This window comes from Heloderma suspectum, chromosome 4 (genome assembly GCF_057233095.1).
Source record: "Heloderma suspectum isolate Gila_16-S chromosome 4, 16-S_ref, whole genome shotgun sequence".
NCBI lineage: Eukaryota > Metazoa > Chordata > Lepidosauria > Squamata > Helodermatidae > Heloderma > Heloderma suspectum.
The window spans coordinates 42494027-42521834 of record NC_139461.1 but is presented as its reverse complement, the minus strand read 5'-3'; the positions used below and the strand labels follow the sequence as shown (position 1 = coordinate 42521834).

General features: G+C 44.3%; 2 protein-coding genes across 5 annotated transcripts in view; one reads left to right on the top strand and one right to left on the bottom strand.

Moving 5' to 3' along the window:
• Window positions 1-5145: 5145 nt before the first annotated feature.
• Window positions 5146-26331, bottom strand: MTERF3 (mitochondrial transcription termination factor 3). Of its 2 annotated transcripts, none has more exons than XM_084849071.1 (8): window positions 25960-26331; window positions 17058-17388; window positions 13809-13952; window positions 11962-12151; window positions 9096-9243; window positions 6623-6694; window positions 5666-5827; window positions 5146-5374 (listed from the first exon to the last, which is right to left on the bottom strand). In XM_084849071.1, the coding sequence occupies exons 2-8, from the start codon at window positions 17371-17373 to the stop codon at window positions 5180-5182; spliced, it is 1227 nt and encodes a 408-aa protein (XP_084705197.1). In that variant the 5' UTR covers window positions 17374-17388; window positions 25960-26331; the 3' UTR covers window positions 5146-5179. The 2 variants fall into 2 exon arrangements, with proteins under 2 accessions (XP_084705197.1, XP_084705198.1); XM_084849072.1 differs by having other exon boundaries at window positions 26157-26331.
• The window catches only part of PTDSS1 (phosphatidylserine synthase 1), a 50769-nt gene continuing 48811 nt past the window's right edge, over window positions 25851-27808 (top strand). The window contains exon 1 of one of the 3 annotated variants that reach the window (XM_084849068.1): window positions 25851-26800. In XM_084849068.1, coding sequence (XP_084705194.1) covers window positions 26622-26800 — 179 coding nt within the window. In that variant the 5' untranslated portion in view covers window positions 25851-26621. The remainder of the gene's footprint in view (window positions 26801-27808) is intronic. The other 2 variants (XM_084849070.1, XM_084849069.1) reach the window with 2 other exon arrangements.

Genomic DNA, 27808 nt, shown 5'->3' with positions numbered 1-27808 from the left:
AGACAGGCAAGGCAAGGAGGAAGCGCTCTGTAACTGAGAGAGGCTTACCAGAGCCCTGCAAAGTTGCCCATCGCTATTATCCTCAAGCTGCAACTTCTCTTTTGAGAGTGGGAACCAGAGGTAATGGCTTTTAATATCCCCAAGAGAGTGGCTTCAAACAAGCCTGCAATGTGGTCCAGACTTATTACTCCCACATTGCAGGGGAAAGAGCTATGGCTGAGAGAATAATTTAGTTAGAATGTAGGCTACACATAGGAATATCTAATTCTCCATAACTTTTGTACAACCAGCAAGATTGCTAAAATAGTGCTTGAAAATGCAGCAATGGAAGTTATACCCCATCCCCATCCATCACTTTCTTCCAGGGTTCAGAAGTTATTCCAGAAGTTCAGAAAACTTCTGAATTTCCAGCCAAAAAAATGGGGAGAAATACCTACATAACACACCAGGAAATTCCAGGTAAACTGCCACTTTTATTCCCACCCCCTTTTCCTAATTAAATGCAGATATGGTTGTACTCTATTCATTTTCATGTAGATGTACTGTATCTTTAAAAAAAACACCTCCCACATGGCTGCAATCCCATACTGGATATAGTATACCTACTTACCTGGGAGTAAGCCTCATTGAACTCAATGACACTTCTGAGCAGACATGAATAAGATAGCATCTTATGCTCACTAAGAAGTAAGCTCCAATTGAACACTATGTGGGATTTACATCTGAGTAAATATGCACAGGATTTTGTTCTGACAGTGTAAAATGGATTCCCAAATCAAATAAGCTAAGCAAGCTGTGTTAAACTTTCTGGTATCCAGACATGATATAGTAGCAGACCCATTAAGTTCTTTTGAGTAGACTCATTAAGGTCTCTCTCTATCCATTGCCCTTGCAGGTTCAAAATAAGAGCTTTGAGGTGCAATCCTACGTATGTTTAGACAGAAAAAAGTCCTACAACTCTGGGAGTAGTGGATTTTTCTGTCTAAACATGCATAGGATTGTACCCTTACAGACTCGAAACAAAGGTGGCATAAAAGATGTGCTGCAGTTCAACAGTCATATGTTAAATCTGTGGCTCAAAGACACTACCAAAGGGGAAGGAATTTTCATCCCTAGCCCTCTTTTTTTACCAACCCCGCCATGATGAAAGCCTAAGCATCTTATGTTCTTCCTCTGTCACACTACTGACTCTGCATGAACCTGGATGCAAGACTTGAGCAGAGTGCAAAAGAGCTTGTTCCAAGGGCCTGTGCTGCTCAATATTTTTATAAATGACTTGGATGAGGGCACAGAGGGGTTGCTTATCAAGTGAGCAGATGACTCAAAGCTGGGAGGGATAGTCAACACCACAGAAAACACAAGATTCAAAATAATCCTGACATGTTGGAAGGCTGGGCCAAAACCATCAAGGCAAAATTGAGCAGAGATAAATGTAAAGTGCTGCATTCAAAGGCACAGGTATACATGAGAGTCACCTGGCTTGGCAGCAGTACATGTGAAAAGGATCTAGGTGCCTTACACAACCTGAACACAAGGCAGCACTGTGATACGGTTGATAAAAAAAAAAAAAGCTAAAGCAGTCTTAGGCTGCATTAACAGAAGCATGATGTTGAGCACAACTATGATGTTGAGTCATCATAGTTTCACTCTGTTCTGTGCTGGTCAGACCACATCTAGAGTGCAGTGTCCAGTTCTGGATGCCACATTTTAGGAGGAACATTGACAAATAGGACCATGTGCACAGGAGGGTGACCAGGTGAGTGAGTTGGGCTGGAAACCAAGTCCTATGAAGAACAGTTGAAGGAGCTGTGTATGTTTAGCTTGGAGAAGATTAACAGGAGACATTATAACTGTCTTAAAATACCTGAAGGGTGGTCACAGAGAAGATGAAACAGACTTGTTCTGGAGACCAGAACCAAAACCAATAGGTGAAAAATGCAATGGAGCTGGACTAGATGACCTTGAAAGATCCTTCCAACTCTGTGCTTCTAATATTTTTATAACGGAGTGTTTATATATTATGGCCACAATGCAGTGATCTTAGCTTATGCTAAACCATTTTGCAAACATTATTGAAACTAGTTTCCTTTCTAGTGTGTTCCAGTTGTGTGATGGCAAAATCTGGCCTGTATGTTGTCCCATTATTTCCCACTTCCCCAGGTGGTAGGAAGTTCCAAGGGCAGCTGTGAGAGATAAGAGTGTGGGGTGGCTCTGGCCTGCCCACCGACAGCATGTGGCTGACAGATAACCCCCAGAGGAAGCCTTCGACATAGCAAAAGTTTCCCACCCTTGGTATAGAGCAAGGTTCTTGGAAACTGAGAAGCAGGATGATACTTCTTTAGTTCTGCTCCTCTAGTTAGCAATGGGGTTGTTGGCTGGAGGAGAGCAGCTAAAAAGGTAACCAGCTTTTTTGCTTTTGGCCATGGTTAGCAATGCTGGAGCACATTGCTATAGACTGTACAGCTTCTGGCCCAAGAGGGTACTTTACCAATAGTAAATTTCTCCTTCAAAATATAGCAAAAGATGGATAACTATAGCTGGAGGCCAGAGGCAATTCTTGGAGCCCCAGACACAAAGCACAACTAGTTTCCCCACGCACAGTGCTAGCTTGGGCGTTGTTTTATCTTCTTAAAGTAGGATCCAAGCCATTGTAAACACAAAGTTAAGTTGAGAAAGTGAGTGCAAAGAAAGTCTCATGTCCCCTCCTCCCCCTGCAGTCCCCCATCCCACCCCCAAAAGCCTCTCCAAAAGGTCTGGGGGACACCTGAACTATGCAGGATAGTTGTGGGAGATTTCTGGGGGAGGGGAGAATTGCCCCCAAATTGGGCAGATTTCCCTAAATTCTTGGCAACCCCCCCTCCCCCAGCAACCCCCTCCCCAACATTGTTCAGGAGGGCCCTGTGACCTTGTGGGAAAGGCTTCTAAGGATGTATGAGGGGCTGCAGGAAGGAGGAGGGAAAACCTTCCTTCTGTGAACTTCCTTAAGTTAACTTATCTTAGGATTCAAGCCTATGTAGCCATTTCTAAGGAAATTGAATGCAATTAAGCCACACTTATCAAAATGAAAATAAGGTGGAACATTATTGTAATTAAAGAAATCTAGTAGCCTACTCTTTCCATATGCTGTTATATTAAACTGGAACAACGGCAGGCAAAAACGAAGGTGGGGTGAGGATTCAACGCCAACAATACACCTCTAACCCCAGGGGTTGAGTGCCTGAAATAGGAGTGGTGTGCTTTATCCCACATATTCATAGAATAAGCTCCCAAGAAGAGTGCCTAGAAGAGGTCAGACCCCAGATCATCATTAAGGCAGATACTGGCAAATGTTTTCCCGTGGAGCTATTAAGCATGCTGGAAAAGGCACAGATCTCCTGTGGGCCTTACCCATTGCCTTTCTTCATCTCAGCCAATGCTAATATGAACAAAGAAAAGCAAACCCTTTTATGAAACATTTGTAACATTTTCCTGTTGCATTCCATAAGAATATTAACACTGTATCTGAATATTAACTCTCCCCTCTCTCTCCACAAGTTAACTTTCACAACTATTTGAACTGTTAATTAGTAAGACTGAATGTGAGAACCTAGTTAGATTTAACCTGCAATTACCCATCCACTTAATAACACTCAAAGTCTCTTACACCTTAGAGCTCTCAAGAACTACAACATGTGAAATAGCTGGATGTGTTTCATATGTGAACATGCTTTCGGAAGGGACAGACCTCTCTTCAGTTTGGATCCCCACTCCTTGAAGGACCCTAACCAATCACACAGCAGAAGACCTCTACTATTTTTCCCCCTCAAGAAGAGGAATAGTAGCTTCATATCCCAGCTGTGAGAAATACTCCCACCCAACCATCCTGTTAGATGAAGAGGTGATCTTCTGGGACTAGTAGTAGTGTCCAGGAAATTCGAGAAGCCTCTAAGAGCATTTCCAGCCTGAGTTCAGGCAATATGAAAGAGGAACATTGTCAGGCTTCACCTTTTCCCATTAAAACACAATTATTTTACATAGGCCACATGGAGGCTATATATATTACCACTGCCATTCTGAGAAGCATGCAGAGTTGCAAAGCCAAATAGCAGTATTTACATTAGATAGGTCTGCCTCATCATAGTAGTTCAGTTATAATCCTATTCTAACATCTTATTATCAATTGTTAGATACCTAGATTTGCACCTATGCAGCTGGCTCAAAGGCAGCTGAAACACTGTTAGAACTGCAGATAGGCGAGTAGTTCCCAGCCCTGACACTTCTGTGAAGTGCTACATTTCCTGTAAATCCATTTCTAGGGATGGTGATGAGCCCCAGCTTAGTGATTCTGTCCATACTGCTCCACTGCAACATCATAAGGTCTGTTGATGTCACAGCTCATCTTACTTTGGCACTGATGGGGTCCTATGGGTCCTATCCTAGCCACATCTTGGCTGGTGCAATGATCCAGAGAATCATACTAGCAACCCAATCCTATGCTCATTGAAATCAAGAGCTCTTTTGGTGCCTGAGATGCCAGCTGATTTTTTCTATGCATTCATCAGATTTTCTCAACAACCATCAAGACAAGAAATACATTAAAAAAATGAAAGCAAAGATGTTGTTATGGTCTTGGGAATGTGCTACACAACCAATTTTGTGATTGTACAATGACATTGCAGCCATGCAAAAGAATCACAGTCCCAAGTGATCAATCTCTAAAATGGTTGAGTAATAGGGGAGCGCAGCCTGTTGCCTCCATATGGCCATGGTTACAGATGCTAATGACAGTGGATCTGGGATGTGGGAATATTAATTCATTAGCAATGCTCTGCAATAAATCTAAAAACCTAATCATGTATACATTAACCTACGACAAGGATAAGCAACATTGGTGACACCTACCAGGGCCAAGTAGAATTAGCATGGGAACAGAAGTCAAGAATTTCCATTCTGATTGGTTTATGGTGTTATCTTTGGTAGCAAAATTTATCTACCCTTTCCCATGGTGCTAGGGTGAAATCCGCACACCTAGGCATCAGTTGTGTCTTCTAAATCAAGCGCTATATTTTTAAAACACAGAATTAGACGTTATTTTTACTCACTGAAGTAGCTTCATGGGCTATCATTTTTACCTCAACGCTTGCAGTGAGAAAGAACACCATTGGATTTACTTTACAAAGAAGTCTTTTTTTTTTTTACTTCACAGTGTTTTCAAAAACTTTTGGAAGTCCTGAACTTCTGCTTTAGCAACTTCTGTGCAAAACACATCCTCAGGCAAGGATACCAGTTTCTCCAAGGAAATGTAGCTCGGCTGCTCTGGATCATATTGTGCTCTCCCAAGGAATTTAAGAAACATGTGCCTTTCTTTGATTCGTAGCAGCTTTGAATTAAAAACCTGAAATGATAAACACAAATAAGTTAGGGCTAACAATTTTAAAAGACTGCAATCCTATGTACACTTAGTATTGAAATCAGTGGGATTTACTTCTGAGTAAATATGGATTGGACTGAGCTACATGGCATTTAAGATTAACCGCATTTGCAAATAATTTTATAAATGTGAACAAAGTCAGTGATGACTTAGAATACATGAATCCATTCCCTTACATATAATTGGGCCTTCAGTATTGTTCCCTTAAACCAGTTTTCAAGCTGTGGCTAGCTAGATATCCTTCAAGGGTCTCACCTGAGGAAAATGAACCATGAGCTGGTGGGGAATGCCCATTACATTGTGTAAGTAATCAAATGTCTGTGTTAGCTTCTTTTTGCTCATACTTAAATTCTTAGGGACTCTGTGTACAATGTGCCGAATTTCATTCTGACTAAATCCAAGTTCAAGCTCGAACACCTGAAAAAGAGAGTGATTGAGATGAATTCAGTCAATGTAGCTTGAAGAATGTCAGGGAAGTGGGTTATATTTTAGTTACATATTAAGATGCAGAAAGTGAGACACTTCTGTGGTACTCCGGTTTGAATGAGTACTAAGACCCTACCACAACTACACAGATTGCCCGAAATGAAGCAAATCCTCCTTTAGTTCATGTTCTCATGCTTTTTAAGCCACCACAATTCTTCTCAACAGAACCTGACGTCCCCTCTTTCATCAGAGGCACACTAAATGATCTGAGAAGTCCAAAACAGTCATTTTTACCCATGAGGGAAAAAAACACCATGTTCTAAACTTCACTGCTTGTGCTCAAGACTTTAAAATGCCATTTGATCACAGACTAAAATAAAAGTTAAGGGTTATACTGATACAAGGAGTTTTGTGGGCAACTCAGATAATACTCAGGATCTCATGTGAAGGACCATCACATATGGTCCCTTCACCATATAGCTGTGTTTGTGAGGCAGCAAGAAAACCACTGGTTTTGAGTTCAGAGTCCCAGTGCTTGTGCAAAGGAACCACTTGAACCCATTTCTCCAGGACTCTAGTGTCCAATCTTACCAAGTTCTTATGCAGCATCTCAAAGGCCAAGGCATTATTCATAAAGCACTCTGCTACATGACAAGTGTTAAGCAATACTGTTGACTGTAAAAAGTTAGCGATGGTGATGTACTACACATTTTGTGCAGTACCTCAAAGCACTTCTAAGCTGGAATGGCTAATGACTCTAGAAAACTGTCATAATAGAAGACTTACCTTCAAATTCTCTTTTATCAATTCAAGAGTGCCAGTCAGTAACCTTGGAAGACGAGTCACTAGATCTCTGGTCTATATACAAATAAAGCAAGAATACGTAAACTGTTAGTATTCAATAACATCTGTTTAAAACCTTGTGCTTGTGTTTCTTTGGTGGATTATTTTTACACATGGACACCCTCCACATTTGACATTTTTCCTGCATGGGTTATTCCCCATGTACAGAAAATGCTTACATATATGAAGCTACTATTTATTGTAACATGAATACATTCATGCAGCGGTTTCCAAATATGCATAACTACAAAAATAAATACTTGTGCCTATCAACAAACAGTGATATACCTTTCATGTTTGCTTACACCTGTGTAGAAAAAAATATTAAAGCCAGGGAGTTTCAGAAAAACATCTATTTCTGTTTTATTGACTATTCTAAAGCCTTTGACTGTGTGGATCATAACAAATTGTGGCAAGTTCTTGGTGGTATGGGGATACCAAATCATCTTGTCTGCCTCCTGAGGAATCTGTATAATGACCAAGTAGCAACGGTAAGAACAGACCACGGAACAACGGACTGGTTTAAGATTGGGAAAGGAGTATGGCAGGGTTGTGTACTCTCACCCTACCTATTCAACCTGTACGCAGAACACATCATGCGATGTGTTGGGCTTGATGAATCCAAGGCTGGAGTTAAAGTCGCTGGAAGAAACATTAACGATCTCAGATATGCAGATGATACCAGTTTGATGGGTGAAAGTGAGGAGGAGCTGAGGAACCTTCTGAAAAAGGTGAAAGAAGAAAGTGCAAAAGCTGGGTTGCAGTTAACCCCCCCCCAAAAAAAAAGAAAAAAAAAAGATTATGGCAACCAGCTGGATTGATAACTGGCAAATAGAGGGAGAAAACGTGGAGGCAGTGACGGACTTTGTACTTCTAGGCGCAAAGATTACTGCAGACGCTGACTGCAACCAGGAAATCAGGAGACCTTTACTTCTTGGGAGGAGAGCAATGACAAATCTTGATAAAATAGTGAACAGCAGAGACATCACACTGACAACAAAGGTCCACATAGTGAAAGCAATGGTATTCCCCATAGTAACCTATGGCTGCGGGAGCTGGACCATAAGGAAGGCTGAGTGAAGGAAGATAGATGCTTCTGAACTGTGGTGTTGGAAGAAAATTCTGTGAGTGCCTTGGACTGCAAGAAGATCAAACCAGTCCATACTCCAGGAAATCAAGCCAGACTGCTCACTTGAGGGAATGATCTTAAAGGCAAAACTGAAGTACTCTGGCCACATCATGAGAAGACAGGATACCCTGGAGAAGATGCTGATGCTAGGGAAAGTGGAAGGCAAAAGGAAGAGGGGCCGACCAAGGGCAAGATGGATGGATGATATTCTGGAGGTGACGGACTCGACCTTGGGGGAACTGGGGGTGGCGGCGACCAACAGGAAGCTCTGGCGTGGGCTGGTCCATGAAGTCACAAAGAGTCAGAAGCGACTGAACGAATAAACAACAAGCCCTCAGCCAAAGATTCATGGGCAGGCCATTGTGTCTCAGACTTGGGATTATAGAAAATTATTTTCCTACATGGACATCATGTCTGTAGAAAAAACCCATGTATACAATTATCTGTGATAAATTTATGAGTGTATTTTAGAGTATGTACAGAATTTCAACAGGGATTATGCAGGACATGGTCTCAACAGATCTAGCTGAACCTCCATCCCATGACCTTCGGTTATTTGAAATTCCAAGTCAGTGCATTTCTCTGTTAACTTATGACAAGATTACACCATATAAAATAACATTTCTTTCAGCAGAACGCCTAGCAATTCAAATGTACTGGTTGTCCCTCGATCATCTGGATGAATGAGGCTGTATTGTCCACACAGCCTTGTACACTGTTCTAAGATGACAGCGTTCAGAAGCAATGGCCCAGTTTACATATAACAACTAAATATGGGTTAAATGTGCTATAGTTAGTCAGGGCAGCACCTGCTCACCACTGCTCCTCTATATCAGCTTTCATAAACAACCCAGGAATGCCTGCATTCCTGTTTTTTTTAACGCGACGACCAAAGCCAGGTTTCTGTGTTGCTGAGGGACAAACAATCCAGAATTTCACACTGTGGTTTGTTGTTGGGTTAAAACTCTGGATTATTTGTCCCTCAACAACCCAGAGTTCCAAGTTTGCACATCACATCAAATAACCCAAGAATGGGGCATTCTTGGGTTGTTTAGGAAAGTGGATGCAAAGTGGTGAATGTGCTGCAGGCAGCATGCTCGCTCACACTGGCCCCACCAGTTCATGGGTTGAACAACCTATGAATTACCATTATGTGCAAAAAAGGTTGAGGCTTGAAGCTCCTGTAATGCAAGAGATTCTTGCTACCTGCTTGTGAAGTTCTTTCAACAATACGCCCCCTCCCATAACCTTAGATTCTAAAACTACCCAAGTGGAAGCAGAACGTACCTTTTGCGGATTTAGGCCAAGTTCTTTTTGAAAGAAACCCAGCCTATTATCCAGTCTTTCCACAGAAAAAAGGAGTAAATACGGAGCTCCTGAGACCATTCGTGCAATAGCTTCCTTGGTGAATTTTTTTGATATTAGATAAGCTATCCTGGAAGAGAGGAAGGTCCAAATTAAAATGAAGGAAATAACAATGGCCATCATTTATTCAGCTGTGCTAATTTCCTTAGCAGTATCTATCAAAATGACAGATGTTTTAATAATATTAACAAGCAAAGCTGCCAAGAAGAAGGGTGGAAAAGTCCGCAGGTATTACAAAAGCAAAATACCATGATTTCCAAATAATGACAAAAGGAAATAAACACTCTAGCACAAAATATTAATACTTCAGAATTAGTTTAATGATTTCCAGCTGTATTTAAATAAAAATTCCCTCAGTACCAACCTAGTTCGAGGGTTGATTTTATTATCCCAAATGGCTCACACTAGAAGAAACACTGAAGAACAATGGCCACTTTTGCAATCAAAAATTGATTTTTAACAGAAGTGTCTCAAAGACTTGGAGGGCAACTTTAAAATAAAAACTGAGGTCATCTGTCACCAAGGCAGCAACCCTAAAGACCTACAACCTTTCCTTACTACAAAGACATACCAGCCAAAATCCACTGGGAACTTGTCTTTTGCACAAGCACTGAAATGGTGCTGCAGAAGAGCACACAAAAGCATCAAGGAAAGCATCACACCTTGTTCAGCTCTGCTGTCAAAGGACTAGGAAAACCTCCTGTTCAAAGCCCTGGGGAACTGCTGCCAGTCAGTACAGAGTCCATACTGTGCTAGATATACCAATGGTCTGATGCACTCTAAGGCAGCTTCCTGTGACCTTCATTTCAAGTAATAATTTGGTGGGGTTACAGAAGTACATATATTTTCCATCAACACCAGCATAATCATACAGCGGATAAGTGTGTCTGTTCATCTGCCCCAGATTACTAAACTCAGCCAATTGAGCATCCCAGTTTACCTATATAATCCTAACATTCTATATTCAGAAAAGCAAAAGCACTCCACATGACAACAGGTAGTTGCAAAAGTTCCAGTTGCAAGAACCTGTTGTCTTGTGGGGTGCTTTTGTTCAGGTTCCAACCAGCCATTCCTTCTTTTAAGGTACACCACACCCACTTCCCCTCCCCTCCCCTTGGTTTTCCATTTTCCCTCTTCTTAACAGCCAGCCAGCATTCCGTGGTCACATAGCATGCTCAGTCCTCATGCCTGTTTTTGGTCCCTCCCCTAATGACTCCCCCGCCCCCAATGATTTTTTATACTTCTGCAATCCTCAGGTTCGCCTGAGCCTCTTGTGCACACATGGTGTTGTTTTGGCTACATAAGGATCCATACTTGAAGAATGAGTTCACAATTTGTGTGTGCGCGCATGCATATGTATGTATGTATGTATGTATATGTATATATTCAGAAGAGACTATATCAGTGTCTCAGTTTTATGGGCTGCTGGGACTGAGCAGGTTATCTCATGAACGCTATGCTGGGTCAATAGAACTACTCAGGTTGTCTTTGAATCTAATCCTTTTTACTGCTCAGATTTGCATTTTCTTTCACAAGCAGATACTGACAATTGCAAGAATGTCACTGTCACTTTAGTAAATAGATTTATGCTTTGGTTCATTCTGTTTTAGGTGTATTAGGCATATACTGCCTTAGAGAGCAATCCTATGCCCCCTACGCAGCATCTGGGGCGCATAGGATTGTTTGGTTTCCTGCTCCAAGCACGGAGTCAGGAAACTACGCTCCCCACTCCTTCACAGCCAGTGCAGAGAAAACTGCACCGGCTGCTGTTACGACCTTGCAAACGCAAGCTCATATGGGGTTAAAGGGGAGGGGCAGGGAAGGGAGAAGACTGGGGATATGGAGATATGACGTATCCCCAGCTGTCCCCAGCCTCCTTCTCTCCCCCTTCCGGAACCCTCCACGCCTCCCGCTCTGCACTGCATACTCCTAAGCTTCCAAGTTTGGAGGCTTATGAGTACCCAAGGCAGATCTCTTAGGATCACACCCTTAGAGGCTGAAATCTTCCCTTTATCAGTAAAAGCTGAGAGTTTTTTGTTCAGCCAGAGCAGCCAACTAAAAACAAGTGTTCAAGCGGAAGGGTGATATGCGTCACTATCCAGCTACCCGCTTTCTTCGTTTGTTTTCTTTCACTTCACCATGTCCAACAGGATCCAAGAATAATTCCAACAAAAAAGATCATTTGATTTTTAATTCTTTTCTTAAAAATATACTTTTTTGCAGTCACCCCTACATCTAGGTTCATGTTTACTTCATAGAATGAATTATAACCCTTTCTCGAGAAAGTTGTCCTTTAACTTATTTGGGTGTCCACATAAGGAAAGCTAAGCTGCTTTGACACTTGTTGTCTTTAGAAGGGTGTCAACAGAATTCTGTACTCATTATTCAAAATGCCCTACAAATTCTTCTGAAAATAGACACAGTACTTTTGAGTACTCTGTTTCAGGAAAGTACCAGCTTCAGGAAAGACCCCAAGAAAAGCAAAAATAATATATGCAAAATCTATGCTCAGTTTTGGACTCCCATTTGGAAATAATCATGTGTGATAATGAATGGAGCTTGACCTTCTCCTAGTCCGGACAGCAGATGCTGCACTTGTATATGCTGAACACTTGAAATTGTGGATCACCAGCCACCCTCCCCTTCCTTCAAAATCTGAGAAGCATTTAAACGGGCTGCACAAAATCCCTATAGGAAAGCAATGCTTTTCAGGCATAAAAAGGATGAATAAAGATTGCACTCTTATATGAATGGTCTATTGGGTTGATGTTTATAGAAGATATTTTACCTCGTCTCTAGATTTTCCAGCTCTTCTCTAAGTATATAAGGATTTTTTGTGAGAAATGCCCCAAGCTGCTTATCTTCCACACCAACATCCTTAAGAAATAGAAGGGTTTTTCTTATATCTTTTTCAAAGTCCAATCTTAGAAGAAGCTGGCCTGCATTTGAACGTTCTTCCACTTTGGACAAATCGACTCCTGCAGAATATTCATCAAAAAATACTTTAGCTGGATGCTCAATAAAATAAACATCATGTTTCTTATTGCATAAATATTTATAAGCAAACACCAACAGTTTTTTGTACAGTGGGTTGGATCCAGCTTTAGTCCTACTCCAAGTAGACCCTTGAAATCAATGGGACTTTAGTAATGTCTAACTTAAGTTAACTTAATGATTTCAATGGGTCTGCTCCAAGTATGAGTATGTCAGGATCCAACCCAGTGCCTTTAACACATTTTCTCATGTGAGGGATTGGTGGGGCTTACTGTCTCTTACCCAGCATCCATCAGACACATCACAGTGTTGCCAGGGCTCCCCACACTCTTCCAAATGCTGGGCTCAAGGAGATTGGCTATGCCAGGGCATGAATAACAGTGCCAGCGGACACACGTTGGAGGCTTGTGTTAATCCCTGCGATGGGATTCCCCTGGAAGAGGGAAGGGGTGAACAGGATGATAGGGGGGAAAGCAGGCTAGCAGTGGATAAAAAGCAGGATAAGGAGATGGGAGAGAAGAGATGGGCAGACAAACAGAGACCCAGACAGCAGGAGAGAGAGACAAGCCAGGAGGGAGGAAAACCTCTGCTCCTCAGGAGCCCCTTAACTTATTGGGGAGAGAAGAGACCTAACCCTCTTCCTACATCGTCCCTTTAAGAGCAAGTTCCAAAAAGGCTTCAACTGGCCAAGGACTTAACTGCCTGAGGCTGGAGGCGTCAGCGTTTTCTCAAGGAAAGGCACCAGGGAGCAACACCAGGGCAGAATTTAGCAGCTGTGGGCACCGTTTCTCCTCATGCATTTGACAGAGACAAACTGTGGAGGGATTGTCCAGCGTCAGCCTATGCCATAGGTGAAGGTGGAGATAATTCTCCTGTAACGAAGGAGCTATTCCCCTGTTTTATGTTCTCTTTGGAGACTACCAATGTTGTAACTAGGAGAGACTTTCTTATTAAATTTTTGAGTTAAAGCCTATTGCTAGCTGCTGTGTCTCTGATAGAGTCAATGGACCAAGGAGGTTGTGAGGTGCCTTTGCTACAAGACCCGCTCACATCTGGGTTAAACTGGGCATTCTTCTTTACATAGCCTTAGACTTATGTTACCAAATAGCACCAAAAGGAGCCATGATACAACAGCTCTACACCACTAAAGACAATGGTAGAAATGGCCCAAAGGCTGCTTCAAATGGAAATGTTTTACTTGCAGAGATGTTAAAACCTGCAACTCAAGACTCATATCTTTTTGGGATGGTCATATGCATCTGTTTCACTCTCTGAAAGTAGTCTTTCAGGAGAATGCTGGTCACAGGCAACTAGCAATTCAACAGCAGAGATGTCAATGTATCAGTCTTGTAGGGTCCATGTAGACAGCGCTTTGGCCACAAAGGAACAGGAAGTGCTAGGTGGTTCCTGCCCTCGAGGAAAGTGGATGATCCTTCTGCAGTGGTGCTGCACCTTCCTACCCCCACCGCTTGCCTTATGGGAAACGGTATACCTTGCCCCGTATTTTTTCTATACGTTTTGCTAGAATAAGACTGCTATGCCTACAACATAATGATTTGCTATTATACAGCAAAATAGGGTGTGTTGACTGAAAAGTTTCCAGCATTTCACAAAGGAACTGCCAAGTAGAGGTATGCTTACCTAGAAGCACCAACTTCTTCAGTGTTTCTGAACGATCAACATAATCTTGAAGTGTGAAAGATTCAAAAGGTAGTGGTGGCTCAGCTAGGATCTGAAGAGCTTCGTCTTCTGAAACCTCCTCCAAGGCAGATGAAGGAAATGCATCTTCCAAACCCAAAGGTCATTAAAGTGGAAAAAATAACCATTGGGGAAGAAATGGAGAAAACAAAGCACGCTGTAAATTTTATACATAGTAAACATCATTATCCAAAATTGGTCTACCAACACTGCTTCCCTGTTAAAACATATTTGTACTTCTAAGCAACTATCAATTCAACGATAGACAGTTATAGGGGAAATGCAATTTTATGAGAAAGTTTGCTTTTTTAAAAAAGCACTGCTCCCAGCACTGCAATAACCCTCTGTACCTTTCTGGATGTTCTCTAATTTTAAGTGCTTGAGTTTCTGAAATAACAGATGCACTCACTACAAAACTAATCACACAGTAGTGATGACAGCTGCATTGTTTTCTGCAGCTCATGGAATTAATTGCTTAATCCTTTCCTTCTCAAAATATAGGGGAAGAGTAGGTTTCCCTTCACACAGACGATTGGAAAAATGATCCCACTGAAGTAGGGAAGGTAAATGTGACATACTTCTATTTCAGCACCAATGTAAGCACAGTAATCAACAGCTTTACTAAGCTCTTCCATTGTACAACAGTTCAAGTAGAAATTTCATTTATTTTATTTCTATACCGCTTAATAGCCAAACCTCTCTGGGCAGTTCACTAAAATTACAACCCGAAGAGACAACATCATAAAAACAGCATATAAAACCTTTAACATACAAAATTTGAAAACAATTTAAAACACCTAAAAGACAGTTACAATAAGATACCAGGACCTGATAAAACAACCAATATTAAAGCCCTACAGACACAAATTAAGGGACTGAGCTGAGAAAGTGTTAAAGCAAAGTGGAATATGGAAAGTTTAATGTTTATTGAATGGATGGTGGAGCAGAGCACAGAAATTAAGACATTAGCCTAAGTGCCCAGACATGTTTTTGTTAAGCAAGAAAGCACTTCTGTCTCTTGCAATAGAGCATTTAGTGTTGTAGCACCCACCCCATGGAACACGTTGCCAACTGCCATTAAACAGGCCCCCACAATTCTGACATTCAGACATCTTCCCAAGACCCACTTCTCCACATAGGCTTTTCCTGAAGTGGGCCCTAGCCAGCTATGGTCTGAAGCACATAGCAGAATGTGGAGTTTTATTGCTGTTCAGCTTTTATTATTATGTAGTTTTACTGCTATGTTTTATTGCTGTCTTGATAGTAATGACACTGTTTGTTCACTGCTTTGATAACTAGATGGAAAGCAGCATATAAATTTGAGTAATAAATACAATAAATTATGTTTTAACAGCCATCCATTCTCTTGCTTCTGTAGTCTTTTTGGGGGATGAATTCTTCAACTTACTGTCACATTATAAACATTTCATACTTATTACTTTGTTCTGATCGGACTATTCATAAACTTTCACCTGTTGCCTTTAGCTTGATGTTTGTGTGACTTTCAACAACAAGTGGGATGTCGTTGTTAAACGACAGAACAACAGTAACAACAACAGGTGAAGCCTGCGAGGGAGAGGGACCCTATTTTACCAGTTCCAAAAGGGGCAGCAAAAACCATTAAGAGTCTTGTGACATTTTAAAAGACAACAGATTTATAGTGGCATAAGCTTTCATGAGCTATAGTTCATGAAAGCTTATACCGTAATAAGTCTGGTAGACTTTAAGATGCCACAAGATTTCTACTGATTTTGACTATTCTGCTGTAGTAGTATCAGGTTGGTAAGCCTTTTATCTACCATCTAGAATATTAGATGGAATATTAGAATATTTTACCACAACCCACTCATCAAACCATCCTTTTCAAAAAATTCATTCAGTTAATTCATTTTTAAATGTCTTTCCATGGACAACAAAGATTAGACTGAGTCCAACTCAGCCTCACATACACCCCCTCCCCACCTTTAATAAATACATTAAGCAGAAATTCTATTGATCTCATCAGGTCTTACTGTCAAAGACGTGGTCCAGGACAGCACCAGCATAGAAGACAAAACGTCTGGTCAGATGCAACACTAAATCATGATCTGGTGTTCCAAGCATGAACAGGCATGAGCCTCAGGCTTGGCATTCCCTCCTCCCCTTACACACTCAAATGGGAAACTTCAGTGTGCAACAAACTATGGCTTGCTTAGTCAAACCATAGTTTGCAATTCTGCAAACAAGTTCGCTGGTTTGAACAGAAGATCAAACTATGATTTGCCATAGACACAGATTAGAAGTTTTCCTCCAAGGAAAAGAGGCAAATCTGACAATCAGGGGAGAACAATTGAAGCTAATTCAGTCCAGCACCACCCAGTGGCTCAATCCCAACCACTGAAAGCTAGACTAAATAAGCACTCAAAGCACTCAGGGGTTTCACAGTTTTGGAGGATCTACCCAGAAAGCTTCTCTACAAGCACCTGATGTCCCTAAAGCATGCAGATTGTACTGCTCAGTAGGGTACTCCAAGCTCCTCCGATCTCCTCCTAAGAGATCACAAAGAAACGTAAGGGGGAAAAAATCTCTTAAGTATAGGGCCCAAACCATTAAGGTCTTTATTATTCAACGTGAGCACCTGACAAAATGACAATATGAAACCAGTGTAGATGTTAGATCACTAGTATGTGTCCCTACCAGCCCACTACCTCAGATACTGGAACAAAAATATTTCATGTCATACAGTTATTAACTTTTTATTCTGCCCTTTCTCCAAGGTGTTAAATTTTATCTTAACAACTATGTAAGGCAGGTAGGTCTAGAATGACCCATCTAAGGTGACCCAGTAAGTTTCATGGCTGAGTAGGGATTTGAACCTGGGTCTTCCCAACACTGTAGCCACTACCCCACCCACGCTGGCTCTCACCACTAGTGCAACCAATCTTACACTAAAACATACATGTATCTTCATAAATGCATGTACCACTGTGTATGAAATATACTGCAAGAATCAGCCTCAATTACCACTGAAACCCTTCTTTAGAGTTAGTGATAAACAATAATTTGTAAACACAGTCTAATCATTCCAAGCCCCGTTACACGAAGAAAAGGCAAAGAGTAATGAGGTTTAAATCATAATTTTAGACAAGGTGCTAAGATAATCTCAATTCCCAGAAGTTCCTTACTACCATATCAATTTTATTCATTACTTACCTTCATATAATTCTTCTGTATCTGAACTAGATCTTATTTCTGTTTTATTAACTAAAGAAAGTGAATTATTTTCTGGACTCCGATTCGGTTCAGTACTTGAACTGCAGAACTGTATACAGTTATAAAAAAATAAACTCCTAGAGTTGTTTAACACTGATTGACAGATGTAAGGACTAAGCAATGGCAAACCCAATTGTTCAAGAGACAGTGTCCATGATTTGATGGATCTTTTTCTCAGTTGTTCCGTATTGTTCACAATGCTGCATGTCTTTAGCAAGGGACAGCATCTGGATATCTGTCGAGTCAACAGAGCCATCTTACTGAAGATATTCTGTAATAAAAGACCATAACAGCAAAGGGTCACAGGAATATTGAAAACAATATTGTGCGCACAGTGGTGTCTCCTACCATTAGGCAGAGTGGGGTGGCTGCCTCAGGCAGCAGATGACATGGTGTTAGAGGACAGAGCTGTGTGTGCCATGCTGCCTGCAACTTCCCCTAAGCTCCCCTGCTCCTCTCAGGTGTGATGGTAGACACTGTCCCATCACCAGTGTTGAAGGAGCATTCAGCTGGCAGTCTGTTTGGTTTTTGTACATGGAACAGGAGAGGGTGCCATCTTGGCCATCACCTCAGGCAACAATGTGTCTTGGGCCAGCCCTGTGTGCTCATGATGGAAATCATGAATGAGTTAGTTTAATTTGTACTGGAGTACTGAAGTGCATCCAATATTATTCTGCACCAGTATTATTTCAGTTGTTCACTGTGCTAGTTCTATAGCAGGAATAAGGAAGCTGTGGTACCCTCAGCCTAGGTTCATGCAGTACACAGATATGACTTGCCAGAGGGAGACTGGGTTTGCATGACATGACAACCCATCATAGGTGACAAGCCACAGTGGGCTGTCGTGTCTTACAAACCCAGACCAATTCCCACAATTCTAACAACTCATGGCTTGTTTTAGGGGCTGTTGTACCTACAATGGGTTGGTGTGTCATCTGAACCCAACACTGCCAACCCATCATGAATTGCGGGCATTGGTGAGTGAGCTGCTTGGCAGGAGCAGCAGAAACCGCTGCTGCTCTTGCTGAGTGATCTCACCTGTGCCGCAGTGACAGCCCCTCCACTGGTGCCCAAGCGGCACTTTGGAGGGGCTGTCACTCATTCGGCAACACTTTTAAAAAAATTTGTGCCCTGACATTTGTGCAAAGCAGGGCCTTTGTAAAGGGGTGTGTGTGTGTCACAATTGTGGAGATACGCAACTGCGGCTGTCCAACTATATATAGCCTTGCCTTGTTTATTGTCTTGTATGTTTCAGCTGTCCAAGGGAACAAAGTGTACTAGGAAGCATACAAGGTAATTGACAAGACTACGCCCTTATCTGGACAGAGATAGCCTAGGTACATGCTAGGCTATGATCTATGATCTATGCTATGATCTAGAATATGAGGCTATGCTAGGCTACATGCTAGGCTATCCATGCTCTGATAACTTCTCTAGATTACTGCAATACATTATACGTGGGGCTGCCTTTGAAAATGGTCCGGAAACTTCAGCTAGTCCAAAATAGGGCAGCGAGATTGTTAACAGGGACTGGCCAACGAGCTCATACTAAGCCGGTACTTTTCCAGCTGCACTGGCTGCCAGTCCATTTCTGGGCCCAATTCAAAGTGCTGGTATTAACATTCAAAGCCCTTAATGGCTTGGGGCCAGGTTATCTGAAGGACTGTCACCCCGGCCCCGCATATGTGCCTGCCCGGACCTTAAGATCATCCTCAGAGGTCCTTCTCCATGAGCCCCTGCCAAAGGAAGTGAGGCGGGTGACTACTAGGAGGAGGGCCTTTTCTGCTGTGGTCCCCTGGCTGTGGAATGAGCTCCCTAGCGAGGTTCACCTGGCACCTACATGGTATTGCTTCCAGCTCCAGGTGAAGACCTTTTTATTTTCCCAGGCATTTTAGCATTTTAGCTTTCTAGTTTTTTACCTTTGCTGTTGTAAATCTGTATTTTAAATATCTGCATTGCTGCTAAGTTTTATTCTGGTTGCATTGTTATATTGTGGTTTTAATGCTTTTATATTTTATATTGTTTTACTGTGTGCTTTCTGGTTTTAATTTCTGTGAACCGCCCAGAGAGCTTCGGCTACTGGGCGGATTAGAAATGAAATAAATAAATAAATAAATGACAGGGCTGCATATAAGCTAGTTTGACAACCACTTTGGGGAAACTCGGGGAGGGGTGGAATGGAAGGGGGGACCCCTAAGGATAAATCCCACACTAAAACTTAAGGATAACTTTGCTAAGGGGCCAATCTGGTGCCCTTTCCAGCCCCACCCCGTCAGCTGTCAAAGGCTGTCAAACTAGCCTATATACAGTCCCATCTTGTCAATTACCTTACATGTTTCCTAGTACACTTTGTTCCCTTTGACAGCTGAAACATACAAGGCAAGACTATATGTAGTTTGACAGCCACAATTGCGCACCTCAGCAATTGCGAAAAAATAACTTTTTTAAAAAAGTTACGAAGACATTTGCACACATTCCCGGGGCTGAAAAACAAATAAATGTTTCGGCCCTGTTTTGCACAAATGCCAAGGAACAAAAAAGAAGAAAACCCCCAAATGCAACCAGGGTCATGATCGGGGTGCGGAGGGGGACTTGTTGGCAGACAAAACAGGTTCTGCCGCCAAGTCCCCTGGGATATGTGCTGGAGCCAGATGGAGGATGGCGGGGGAGAACAACCCAAGCTAAGCTCAATTGTCTGTCAGACTGGGTTGTTCTGATGACGACCCACACTGCATAGCTTATTTCACAGGGTGGGTTATCGTGTCGTGCAAACTCACTCGGAGAGAAATAGAGCATTATATAATTCTGAAAGGCTGCAATTACAAACCCTATCCACTCTGGCTCTGACCCTATCAATCCCTGGTATGCGTCCGCCAACAGATTGCTCATGAGATGATACAGCACTTGAGAGAAAAAGCATTTCCCACCCCTTTCAAAAACAGGGGTGGGTACCTTCTGGGCGTTGGGGGACACATTGCCCCCCATGAACCCTGCAGAGACCTCACCCATTCCCCGCCACCAGCGGAAGTGGCTGCTGCCGCCGCCACTGGAAGTTGTTGCTGCCACCAAAATCCCAGCAGTTCTGCTGGGAAACAAGGCACACAGAGAGGACACGCCTTGTCTCTCGGCAGAATTGTGCTCCAGACAGCTGTTTGGTGGGCCCAAAAGAATTGCCGGGGTTTCGGTGGCAGCGGGGACCAGGGAGAAACACAAATGACCATGGCAGGTTGCACGTGGCCCATTTGTTGCCCACCCCCTGGTCTAAAGCAATACTGTGGTTATGCTGGATGTGCACAGAATAACAGTATTGCCTTAAAGAAGGTACTTTAGGAATATACTGCCGGCAATGGCATCAGTCTCGATGAGCATCTCTGGGGCCCATGCCCCAGCAGGAGTTCCACTTCCAACTCTTGAGTCCCCTTATTGTGCTGTTTCTTGCATTCGCTGCCAGTTTCCCTATCCTCTCCAGGTGAGCAAACAGTAACAGAAACAAGGAGCAGCAGCAACAGCAGCAGCCACCTCCACTTGTTCCACTGTGTAATGATGCAGACCCAGGTCCAGATGGAAAGGGCAAAAAATGGATAGTAAGGGCAAGGAGAAGGAGGATCCACTCAGGGAAAGGGACCCACTGAGGACTTCACTGTCTTGTCCAAGCCTCCTCCCATAAAACCCCTGAAGCCATCATGATATGCCACAGAATATGGAACAGAAGAAAATACTATTTCAAAAGCCACATTTTTAACTTAATCATTTCAGGTTTGTCTATAAAAACCTATCCCCTGTGGCAAGCAAGAATTGCTTATATAGTCAGGCAAGGAATTTCTCCCCCCCCCCCCTTTGCAGGCTGTTAATGTGCTATAAATAAATCACAAATGCACATGTGTTCGAGCAGGTTGGCTTGTAAAAAAAATATGCAGGCTTATTTGTGAGTTTATAATATTTAATTATTTATATCCACAGCCTTATCTTCTCTACATATTTACTCAGAAGGAAGTCCCACTGTGTTCAAAAGGGGGTAAGCCTCAGTAAACACAGTGGGACTTACTTCTGAGTAAACACGTTGAGAAGATAAGGCTATGCATGTAAATAATTAAGTACACTAAACTCACCAATATGCCCACATCATTTTTTAAGAACCAACCTGCCCAAACACATCTGTGTTTGTTAAGTGTGCATACAGTTGCAGTCTAAATTTCATTGTTACATGTTAGTGAACTGTAAACATTTCATTTAAAAGGAATAAACTGAAACACTTCTTCATGTTCCAGGAGTGACTGAACCTGGACAATGAAAACAAACAAGAATAAAGGGCAGGGAAGGGAAGGTAGGAATCACAAATTGGAAGCCATAATTAGAGAAGGAAGCCTCGCACTGGTGCTTCGCTAGAAGACACACACCCAGTCTTTTAGCATGCTTACTTGGACGAAACTGGGATATTTAATTGCGATTACTCCGTGGTTAGTGTACTTTAGAAGGGTGAGCAGAAGGTAGATCGCCAGATGTTCCGACTTCAACTCCCAGAAGCCCCTGACAGCATGCCCAATGGTCAAGAATGTTGGGGGTTTAAAACCCAAACATCTGGAGATCTATTTCTGCCCACCCCTCCTTCCTCTCCGGCAGGTACCAGAGGGTAGCACTGGGAGAGGAGGTTTCGGACCCGTGGCCGCTCACTTGTGGGGTGCCACAGGGTTCCATCCTCTCCCCAATGCTATTTAAGATCTATGTGAAGCCACTGGGGGCTATCATCAGGAGGTTTGGGGTGCAGTGTCATCAATATGCGGATGACACGCAGCTCTACCTCTCATTCAAATCTTCACCAAGGTTGGCCATAGAATCCCTATGTCCAAATGTCTGGAGATGGTGAGTGGCTGGATGGGGAGGAATAAGCTGAAGCTGAACCCTGAGAAGACCGAGGTACTTTTGGTGGGAGACAAGAGGAGGTTGGGGGATGTTGACCTGGTGTTGAATGGGGTACAGCTACCCTTGAAAGACCAGGTCCACAGCCTGGAGGTCATTTTAGATTCCCAGCTGTCCATGGAGGCTCTCTGTGGTGGCCCCCACTCTGTGGAACTCCCTCCCCAGGGAACTCCGCCATGCCCCCTCTTTAATTAGCTTCAACTGCGCATTAAAAATGTGTTTGTTCAGGCGGGCATTTGGGGTGGGTTAGGGTATTTTTTTATAATGTTTTTAATGTAGAATTTCATTGTTTTAACTGTTTTGTTTGTTGTTGTACATCGCCCAGAGTGGCTGGGTGACCAGCCAGATGGGCGATTAATAAATTTAATTAACAAATAAATAAAATACTAGGATACCAGTTTTGCTAACGAGTAAACATGCAGTCCCCTTCATGGATCACTGCCTTGTTGTGGCGAAGGGGCTTGCGTAACTCAGTGAAGCCATAAGCTATGCCGTGCAGGGCCACCCAAGACGGACAGGTCATGGCAGAGAGTTCTGACAAAATGTGGTCCACTGGAGAAGGAAATGGCAACCCACTCCACTATTTTTGCCAAGAAAACCCCATGGAACGTAACACAAGGCTAAAAGAGATGACACCGGAAGATGAGCCCCTCAGGTCGGAAGGGGTCCAATATACTACTGGGGAAGAGCAGAAGGTATTTCCAAGTAGCGCCAGAAAGAGTGAAGCAGCTGGGCCAAAGCTGAAAGGACACTCAGCTGTGGATGTGTCTGGTGGTGAAAAGAAAATCCGATGCTGTAAAGAACAATTTTGTTTAGGAACCTGGAATGTAAGATCAATGAATCAAGGTAAGTTGGAGGTGGTCAAACATGAGATGGCAAGATTGAACATCGACATCTTGGGAATCAGTGAACTAAAATGGACAGGCATGGGCGAATTTAATTCAGGTGACCATCATATCTACTATTGTGGGCAAGAATCCCTTAGAAGAAATGGAGTAGCACTCATAGTCAACAAAAAGGTGGGAAAAGCAGTACTGGGGTACAATCTTAAAAACGATAGAATGATCTCAGTACGAATCCAAGGCAAACTATTCAACATCACAGTAATTCAAGTCTATGCCCCAACCACTGAGGCCGAAGAAGCTGAGGTTGATCGGTTCTATGAAGACCTACAACACCTTCTAGAACTAACACCAAAAAAAGATGTCCTCTTCATCATAGGGGATTGGAATGCCAAAGCAGGAAGTCAAGAAATCACCGGGATAACAGGCAAGCATGGCCTTGGTGTACAAAATGAAGCAAGACAAAGGCTAATAGAGTTTTGCCAAGCGAACACGCTGATCATAGCAAACACTCTTTTCCAACAGCACAAGAGACGACTCTACACATGGACATCACCAGATGGTCAATATCAAAATCAGATTGATTATGTCCTTTGCAGCCAAAGATGGAGAAGCTCTATACAGTCAGTAAAAACAAGACCTGGAGCTGACTGTGGCTCAGATCATGAGCTGCTTCTTGCAAAATTTCGGCTTAAATTGAAGCATGTAGGGAAAACCACTAAACCATTCAGGTATGACCTAAATCATATCCCTTATGAATACACAGTGGAGGTGAGGAATAGATTTCAGGGATTAGATCTGATAGACAAGAGTGCCTGAGGAACTATGGACGGAGGTCCATAACATTGTTCAGGAGGCAGCAACGAAATCCATCCCAAAGAAAAAGAAATGCAAGAAAGCCAAGCAGCTGTCTGATGAGGCTTTACAAGTAGCTGAGGAAAGAAGGGAAGTGAAAAGCAAGGGAGAAAGGGGAAGATATCTCCAACTGAATGCAGAGTTCCAGAGAATAGCAAGGAGAGACAAGAAGGCCTTCTTAAATGAACAATGCAAAGAAATCGAGGAAAATAACAGAATGGGAAAGACAAGAGATCTCTTCAAGAAAATCGGAGAGCTCAAGGGAACGTTTTGTGCAAAGACAGGCATGATCAAGGACAAAGAAGGCAGGGACCTAACAGAAGCAGATGAGATTAAGAAGAGGTGGAAAGAATACACAGAAGAACTATACAGGAAAGATCTGAATGTCCCTGAGAGCCATGATAGTGCGGTCACGGAACTTGAGCCGGACATCCTAGAAAGTGAAGTCAAGTGTGCCTTAGGAAGCATTACTAACAACAAAGCCAGCGGAGATGACAGTATTCCAGCTGAGCTATTTAAAATCCTAAAAAATGATGCTGTTAAAGTGCTGCATTCAATATGCCAACAAATTTGGAACACTCAACAATGGCCGCAAGACTGGAAAAGGTCAGTTTACATTCCAATTCCAAAGAAGGGCAACGCCAAAGAGTGTTCAAACTACCGCACAATTGCGCTCATTTCACATGCCAGCAAGGTTATACTCAAAATCCTACAAGCTAGGCTTCAGCAGTATGTGAACCGAGAATTACCGGAAGTACAAGCTGGGTTTCGAAGAGGCAGAGGAACTAGAGATCAAATCGCCAACATTCGCTGCATCATGGAGAAAGCAAGAGAATTCCAGAAAAACGTCTATTTCTGCTTCATTGACTACGCTAAAGCCTTTGATTGTGTGGATCACAACAAACTGTGGCAAATTCTGAAAGAGATGGGAGTACCAGACCACCATACCTGTCTCCTGAGAAACGTGTACGAGGGTCAAGAAGCAACAGTAAGAACCAGACATGGAACAACCGATTGGTTCAAAATTGGGAAAGGAGTACGACAAGGCTGCATATTGTCACCCTGCTTATTTAACTTATATGCAGAGTACATCATGAGAAATGCCGGGTTAGATGAATCAGAGGTCGGAATTAAGATTGCTGGGAGAATTATCAACAACCTCCGATATACAGACGATACCACCCTAATGGCAGAAAGCGAAGAGGATCTCAAGAGCCTCTTGTTGAGGGTGAAAGAGGAGAGTGCAAAAGCTGGTTTGAAACTCCACATTAAAAAAACTAAGATCATGGCATCTGGCCCCATCACTTCCTGGCATATAGAAGGGGAAGAAATGGAAGCAGTGACAGATTTTACTTTCTTGGGCTATAAGATCACCGCAGACGGTGACTGTAGCCATGAAATTAAAAGACGCTTGCTCCTTGGGAGGAAAGCTATGGCAAACCTAGACAGCATTGTAAGAAGCAGAGACATCACCTTGCCGACAAAGGTCCATCTAATCAAAGCTATGGTTTTCCCAGTAGTAATGTATGGCTGTGAGAGCTGGACTATAAGGAAGGCTGAGCTCCAAAGAATTGATGCTTTCGAACTGTGGTGCTGGAGAAGACCCTTACGAGTCCCCTGGACTGCAAGGAGGTCAAATCAGTCCATACTAAAGGAAATCAACCCTGAGTGCTCATTGGAAGGACAGATACTGAAGCTCAAATATTTTGGCCACCTAATGCGAAGAGAAAACTCTCTGGAAAAGACCCTGATGCTGGGAAAGACTGAAGGCAAAAGGAGAAGGGGACGGCAGAGGATGAGATGGCTAGATAGCGTCACCGATGCAATGAATATGAACTTGAGCACGCTCCGGGAGAGAGCGCAGGACAGGAAGGCCTGGCGTGCTATGGTCCATGGGGTCACGAAGAGTCGGACACGACTGAACAACAAACATGCAGTAATATCGAGCTGCCTACTCCACTGGGCTCAGTGGGATGTACTCCCAGGTAAGCGTGTACAGGAATCTACCCTTAGGGCGCAATCCTATGCATGTTTAGACGGGGAAAAGGCCTGCAACTCCCAGCATTCCCCAGCCAGCAAGGCTGGCTGGGGAATGCTGGGAGTTGCAGGCCTTTTCCCCGTCTAAACATGCATAGGATTGCGCCCGTAGTCTCCCAGCACACGGCTATAATCGCATGCACAGTGATTGGGAGTAAGCCCCATTGAACACAGGACTCAGTGGGACTTACCTCCGAGTAAACATGCACCAGAGCACCGGACGGCGCACCAACCCGTTCAACCCCTCGCGCGTCAGGTGAAGAAGAAGAAGAAGAGGAAAAAAAAAAATCTCCCGGGGCCGAAACAAGAGAGCAGAAGCCCCCCAAGAGAACTCTCCGAGAGCCCTTCCTTCGGAAAAGGCACCCGCGCCCGGGCCGACTTCACTCACGCGCCCTCCGAGGAAGCAGCCCCGCCGGCTTCGCAGCGCCGGGGCCGCGCGGGAAGGGCCCCCTTCCTTCGTTGCCTGGCCCGGCGGCCTCCCCTCGCAAGCGCCGGCTCGCCTCGCGCACGGAGGCCCAGGCCGGCCCGCCTCCCACGGCCGCCAGAGCGCTCCCTGTCAGCGCGGAGGCCTCTGGCGCGAGAGGAGGAGGCGAGGCTCCCGCGCCGGCTCCTCCCCGTGGCCTGCGGCGGCAAAGCAAGGCCCGGCCCTCCGTCGCGCCTCCTCTCCCCGCCCGGGGCAGCCGCTACTACCGCGGCGCCGCTGCCTGGGGGCCCGTCCTCGCTCGCGTCTGTCCTTCGCTTTCTTTCCACCGCGGGCGGGTTGAGGCGACGGCAGGAAGGGGCCGCCGCCGCCGCCGCCTCCACAGCAGCAGCAGCAGCGCCCGGGGGTGGGCAAGGGAGGCGAGCCGCAGCCATGGCGTCGTACATGGGGAGCCGGACCCTGAGCAAGGACGACGTGAACTACCGGCTGCACTTCCGCATGATCAACGAGCAGCAGGTGGAGGACATCACGCTGGAGTTCTTCTACCGGCCCCACACCATCACCCTGCTCAGCTTCACCATCCTCAGCCTCATGGCCTTCGCCTTCACCAGGTGCCCGCGCCTGGGGGGTGGGAAGCGACGAGCGCGGCGGGAGAGCTGCAGGGACGGGCGAACAGGAGAGGCTCGGCCCCGCATCGAATGCCGCGTGGTGTCCCTCGGAGCCAGGGGCTTTCTCGGGAGTGAGAGCCCCATGGAGCGTAGTGGATCTTGAGCACCGTGGGATCGGGGCGCCCGTCGAGCCCCCCGCCCCCCCCGGCACGGTCTGAAGGCACGCGATGCCGCAGCCTTGCAGAAGCTGAGCCGCGCTGGGTCTGGTCAGTGCCTGGTTGGGAGAGCCCGATGGGGTCAGCCCTTGAGTCCCCCCCATGGAAGAAAGGCGGGCTGATGGAAGTAATGATAAAGAAAAAAGAGCCCCCTTTTCTGACAGCACAATCAGGTGTACGTTTACGCGGGGGTAAGTCCCGCTAGGGTTTGTGGGCCTTACTCTCAGGTAAGTGCGCAGCAGCCTAAGGCTGCAGTCCTATAGCGGCTTGGGAGGATATCCCAATAGGATTTGGGAGGAGTCCATGGGACCTACTTCAGAGAAGACGAGTATAAGTTTGAGTTGGGAAGCTCCTTGCCCGGTTGCAACAAACTGTCAAGATGTTTGTGCAGAATTAAGATGTGCTTAATTCTGTTGCCCCACCAGACAACAGAAGGAGAACCTTTATTCTCTCCAGCAGGCTAGATAGAGAGGGTGAAGTCAGAGGAAGGAGTCTGAAAAAGATGATAAGAAGTGCAGATATGAAGGGGGACTGGCGGGGGGGGGGGGAGTGAGAGTGGGAAGTGTGGAGGACACTTGGAGGAACAGAGGAGGCTGCTTATACTGAGTCTTGATGGCCTTGTAGGCCCCTTCCAACCCTGTTATTCTATGAGTCAGGCTATTGGTCCATCTGGCCCTGTAATGTCGACACTGTCTGGCAGCAGCAGTTCCAGGGTTTCAGGAAAGATTCTTTCCTAGCCCTACCTGGAGCTTCTGCATGCCAAGCATGTGCTGTGCCAGGCCAGTAATCTAGGAGT